The sequence below is a fragment of the Perkinsus marinus genome, assembly GCF_000006405.1.
Source record: "Perkinsus marinus ATCC 50983 genomic scaffold scf_1104296950272, whole genome shotgun sequence".
Classification (NCBI taxonomy): Eukaryota; Perkinsozoa; order Perkinsida; family Perkinsidae; genus Perkinsus; species Perkinsus marinus.
The window spans coordinates 298,109-303,700 of NW_003209678.1; the positions used below are offsets into that span (position 1 = coordinate 298,109).

Genomic DNA, 5,592 nt, shown 5'->3' on the forward strand with positions numbered 1-5,592 from the left:
CAATCTTGTATAAACTAAAACTAGGTGAGGTTGTTACAACAATACCAACAATTGGTTTCAACGTCGAGACCGTAGAGTACAAGAACATCAGCTTTACAGTGTGGGATGTCGGTGGACAGGACAAGATCCGTCCTTTGTGGAGGCACTACTACCAGAACACTCAAGGCGTCATCTTTGTTGTTGATTCTAATGATAGGGACCGTAAGTACTTATGGGAGGCTACACTTATACATATTTCACGACTACTGCGTATCACCGCGAATATCGCGTTTATCACCGAGTTTTGCGCCACTTCACGTTAAACTTTCCGTGTTACTTCGATTAGTGATTTCCATGCAGGTATTGGTGACGCGCGAGAAGAACTACAGAGAATGCTCAACGAGGAAGAACTCCGTGATGCGACTCTGCTGGTCTTTGCTAACAAACAGGTCGGCGAGGGGGGGGGGGGGGGAATGTGTGAAAATTTATGGAAATTCTCATTGGCTACTATCCACGCCTGGCACGAATTTGAAAGAATACGCGAGCTCAGCTGAGGAAAGAGATCACAGATTGCTCCAACACTGTTGATGATCTCGCAGACCAGCGCGAATAGTGTAGTATCTTCATTTAGGATCTCCCTAACGCCATGACGGCTGCTGAGGTCACCGACAAGTTGGGTTTACAACAACTTCGTCATCGTAATTGGTATATTCAATCGACATGTGCTACCACTGGTGATGGCCTCTATGAAGGTCTTGACTGGCTCAGCAAAACTCTTAGCAAGGCTTAGTGGTGGAGTTTGTGAATACGACGAGTATCTCTTCTATGAAAGCAAATATTGATTCTATCAACTCTGGTGCCTCTGGTGCTACTCATTGTTGGTATGCAACCCTGTATGGTTTCGTGGGTTTCGGTACTCCGATCAGTAGTAGCATTTTCAGCGTCGTCAAGAAATTGCACGAGAGTTTGCGTTTAGTTGTTGTAGTTCTGGACGGTATTTGTTGTTGAGTAAACACCCCGGGGAAATGGGTATGACACTGAGCTCGCTGTTCCAAAACCTCTTTGGAAAGAAAGAGATGAGGATCCTAATGGTCGGCCTGGACGCTGCTGGTGAGTACAAGTCCAAGCATAAAGAGTTGCTTTTATGTCGGTGTAGGTAAGACTACAATCTTGTATAAGTAGTGGATTTGGGAAATATAAAAAATCATTAGAAAAACAAACTCGTATTTCTGAGAATATATTTTTGACTTGTCGATGGTCTTGAGTGAAGAGAGTTTTTGTTATTCATATATGCCACGTATGTATTACATCGTCACTCAACAAGAGCAGTTTTAAGAGAGTTTTTACACGTGTTACATCGTCACTTTTCTACCGAAACAAGAACGTTTTCAATGCAGTAAATAGATGAGGTTACATGTTGTTTTTACACGTGTTACATCGTCACTTTCCTGCCTAAACAAGAACGTTTTCAATGCAGTAGATAGATGAGGGCACATGTTGTTTTTACACGTGTTACATCGTCACTTTTCTACCTAAACAAGAACGTTTCCAATGCAGTAGATAGATGAGGGCACATGTTGTTTTTACACGTGTTACATCGTCACTTTTCTACCGAAACAAAAGCGTTTCCAATGCAGTAAATAGATGAGGTTACATGTTGTTTTAACACTCTGTGTTGGGAAATGGTCAACCACATGTGTTGGTGGCGATATGAATTTTGGAAGACTCGTTAATTTCTGTACAGTTCTCGTACATATCCTATGCTCAGCTGAGGAGTGCGAAAATTTATTTTCTAAAAATGATTTTTCTTAGACGTTCATATTATTATATATTTTTATATTTATTTTTTTCCGAGTTCTGCAACAAAGGTGACAATCCGTATTTGGGGATGAAAATTCAAAGTTGTTGGTCTCAATCTGTAACTTCGTGCATACGTTTGGAGAGGAGGATGAGATGAGATGCGACCTTTCTCACCGTCCTACTCCCCATATGTTCAAGTGAAATGAACAGCGTTCGATGTGTTGTCTCTACCCGAGCTCGCAAGTGTGGAAAAATGTGCACAAGTCAACCACATGAGTTGGTGAAAAAATGAAAATTCTAAGGAAATTTTAGAAGTTTTGTGACCAGTGAGGAAATTCCTGAGCTGAGCAGCTGAGGAAAGTGAACATATATTTCAGCACTCGAGCTCGCCTCCCTTTCTCCTCAAGTGTTATATCAAGATAGTACAATACGATACACGAAGAGTGTTTCAAACTTCCTCAAAACCATACACTGTTCGGCAAACTGAAACGTAACCCCACAAGAAAGAGAGCGACTGCTCTTGGAAAAACTTTATAATCAGCTACAGTACAGTTTTTACAAACCATCATGGCGAGCATCTACTGTAGACTCGGATCAGATCCAGAACGTTGGTAGCACTTCATCGCGGATTTCAAGTTCTAGAGGCTATCGAAAGACAGTCCTTTTGTAGTGAGCAGCAATGTTGTAATATATGTTCGCTTTCTTCAACTGCATCGCTCACCATGGGAGTCTGCGCACGATTTCGGGGAGAAATACTCATTAACCAACAACTTCTCGATTTCCCAATATTCCACCTATCTATTCCCATATATTGGCATCAATGAGCATATGAATATTTTCCCACACTGCAAGTGGCCTTTCTGACCGCCATAATGGAGTTTCACAACAACCCGTTTTACGTGAAGTGGCGTAAAACCCGGTGAAAAACGCGATATTTGCGATGATATGCAGTTTTTCACTAGTGTTTTCATATCACTAGGGTGGTGAAACTCCATTGTTAACTGAGAAACTCCAACACATCAAGAGAGAAATAAATGACTGTTATTGGCAATATACCGGGAAAGGGGAATCGTTACTTTTGGAAAATTTGACAAACGCCATACAGTGGCAAATTACGGTTCGGTGGCCAACCTCGCGGGATCTGCATGATCATTTGAGTTCGTCCGAGCCGCCAGTAAATTCATTTGAGGTGAAACTTGTATCACTAGAATGACCATCGCAAATATAACACATATCGCTTCCGTCACTGCACCGTAAACTCCCTTCAGAAGCGCCTAAAAGAGAAAAGTTGATGTCGTTTCCATATAGTGGAGTCATCCAGCTCTCAGAAATAACGTTCCTAAGATCCCGCTGAGACTAGGAAAAATGTTCCCAATGAGCGATTATAATGGGGAAAATCGGCCGAAAATTGGCCGAAAATATCTTCCTAGCCGTTTTGAAAGTCCAAAATTCGACTCCAGTTTTACGTGAAGTGGCGTAATACTCCATGTGAAAAAACGCGATATTCGCGCTATACACTAGTCGTAAAATATGTTTTCTACTATTGTTTCCCATATCACGAGTGACAACTACATTATGAAATAGTTTTATATTATAGACTTTGGAGTTTCACCACCCGTTTTACGTGAAGTGGCGTATTACTCTGTGAAAAATGCGATATTCGCGGTATACTGCAGTAGTCGTGAAATATATTTTTCACTAGTGTTTCTCATATCACTAGGGTGAAGCTCCTATATCCTATATACTACTAAATTTCATTATATTAACATTTATATATATTGGAGTTTCACAACCCGTTTTACGCGAAGTGGCGTAATACTCCATGTGAAAGACATCGCGATAAGAAGTGGGTTGAAAATACTTGCCGATTTACACTGGACAAATCACCCCATTCCACGTAAAACTGTTTTACTAAAACATCTCACGTGTCGAACGCGTTATTCACGACTGCTCACATGCGTTTTTCGCCAAGTGAAATGTGAAATATGTTTTTCACATCACTAGGGTGAAATTCCATTATTATATATTAATTCCAGTGGCATCTACTTCACAGCTATTGCACACGGTGTATGTGTTGTTCTGTGCTGTTGTGTTGCACAGTACTTGTGAGGAAATGTTGTACACAATTGTCTTCTGTAATTTCAGGTTCTTGTGATACTTGTCTCCCTTGCTAGCCTAGCGTATACTTTATGACTACTGTATTCATCATACGTTAAGAACCACTTGTTAATAACTCTCGCTGAGTTATCTAATCCCAACAGTACTCAAGCCTATCCATCTGTGACCACATATTGTTCACAATAGGTGGCATCGAAGATAATTCGGAGACAAACTATCACCAAAATATTCAAAAAAATCTACGACCGATACGAATGATATATATTTCTATTACAGATACCCATATTCATATATATTCATATTTAGTTATTTTTATCTATAACCAGCTGTATTATATTTATATTTATAGGTTAACGTATATCTTATTATTTATTAACAGCTGGTTTATTTATTATATACTAGGCCTTCTCGGAGAAGGGGCGGAGCGCGGCATCCGGGTTCGATTCCCATGCCTGGCGTTTTTCTGCAAAAATATGTTTTTTGCACGGAAATCTACATGGTCCGGACGGAACCCTAATTTCGTATTTTTACTAGTATCCCCAGAGCGAGAGCTATCGAATGGTGTATAGCATGTGATCATAACCTCTCTAGATCGAGCTGGATAATTTGTACGCACGCACGCACAAAGTGTTAGTAAAGTGAGAGAATACGCTCCGCTCGCTCCGCTCGCTCCGCAATTTATTATCTAATTATAAAATATATTATATATACTACTAATTATATATCTTTACTATTTAAGCAAACGATCCCGAAACTCACCAAATCACTTTGGGACCACGGCTGCGTCTTTATCATCATAAAAAGGGATAAAACGATTCCCCAGGTCTGAGAAAAAAAATTTCAAATCCTAAAAATCAGTAAAATGATAAAACTCACGCCCGCCAAAATGATGGCTCCAATAATTCCTCCTCGAAATTGCCGTCCAAATGCCGTACCTTACGAACAGCTCTCGATGGAGTTTCACAAACCGTGATATGGAAAACACTGTTTAGCGCGAATATCGCGTTTTTCACCGAGTTTTACGCCACCTCACGTAAAACGAGAAAAAAATCAGGACATTGTCAACTTCATGCGTTGGTGACAATATGAAAATTCTGCGAAAATTTATGGTTTCTGCACACTTCTACCCCTAAATTCATGTATAAACTCCTGTCATCATTGAGAGAACTCCTGAGCTCAGTAGCTGAGGAAAGCAAACATATATTCCTACTCCAACACTGTGTTTACTCCTGAGCTCAGTAGCTGAGGAAATCAAACATATATTCCTACTCCAACACTGTGTTCACTCCTGAGCTCAGTAGCTGAGGAAAGCAAACATATATTCCTACTCCAACACTGTGTTCACTCCTGAGCTCAGTAGCTGAGGAAAGCAAACATATATTCCTACTCCAACACTGTGTTCACTCCTGAGCTCAATAGCTGAGGAAAGCAAACATATATTCCTACTCCAACACTGTGTTCACTCCTGAGCTCAGTAGCTGAGGAAAGCAAACATATATTCCTACTCCAACACTGTGTTCACTCCTGAGCTCAGTAGCTGAGGGAAGCAAACATATATTCCTACTCCAACACTGTGTTCACTCCTGAGCTCAGTAGCTGAGGAAAGCAAACATATATTCCTACTCCAACACTGTGTTCACTCCTGAGCTCAGTAGCCGAGGAAAGCAAACATATATTCCTACTCCAACACTGTGT

The 5,592-nt window shown here is 40.6% G+C and overlaps 2 protein-coding genes across 2 annotated transcripts in view; one reads left to right on the top strand and one right to left on the bottom strand.

Moving 5' to 3' along the window:
- Positions 1-933, top strand: part of Pmar_PMAR007084 (ADP ribosylation factor 1, putative) — a gene marked incomplete at its 5' end in the record, with an annotated part of 1,171 nt that extends 238 nt beyond the window's left edge. Inside the window, 3 exons of the mRNA XM_002778244.1 lie at positions 1-201; positions 340-428; positions 611-933. Of these exons, the coding sequence (XP_002778290.1) occupies positions 1-201; positions 340-428; positions 611-769 (449 nt within the window). The 3' untranslated portion in view covers positions 770-933. The remainder of the gene's footprint in view (positions 202-339; positions 429-610) is intronic.
- A 1,873-nt stretch (positions 934-2,806) lies between these two features.
- Pmar_PMAR007085 (hypothetical protein) overlaps positions 2,807-5,592 on the bottom strand; it is a 7,605-nt gene continuing 4,819 nt past the window's right edge. The window contains exons 5-7 of the mRNA XM_002778245.1: positions 4,774-4,832; positions 4,657-4,722; positions 2,807-3,053 (exon numbers count right to left, since the gene is read on the bottom strand). Coding sequence (XP_002778291.1) covers positions 2,892-3,053; positions 4,657-4,722; positions 4,774-4,832 — 287 coding nt within the window. The 3' untranslated portion in view covers positions 2,807-2,891. The remainder of the gene's footprint in view (positions 3,054-4,656; positions 4,723-4,773; positions 4,833-5,592) is intronic.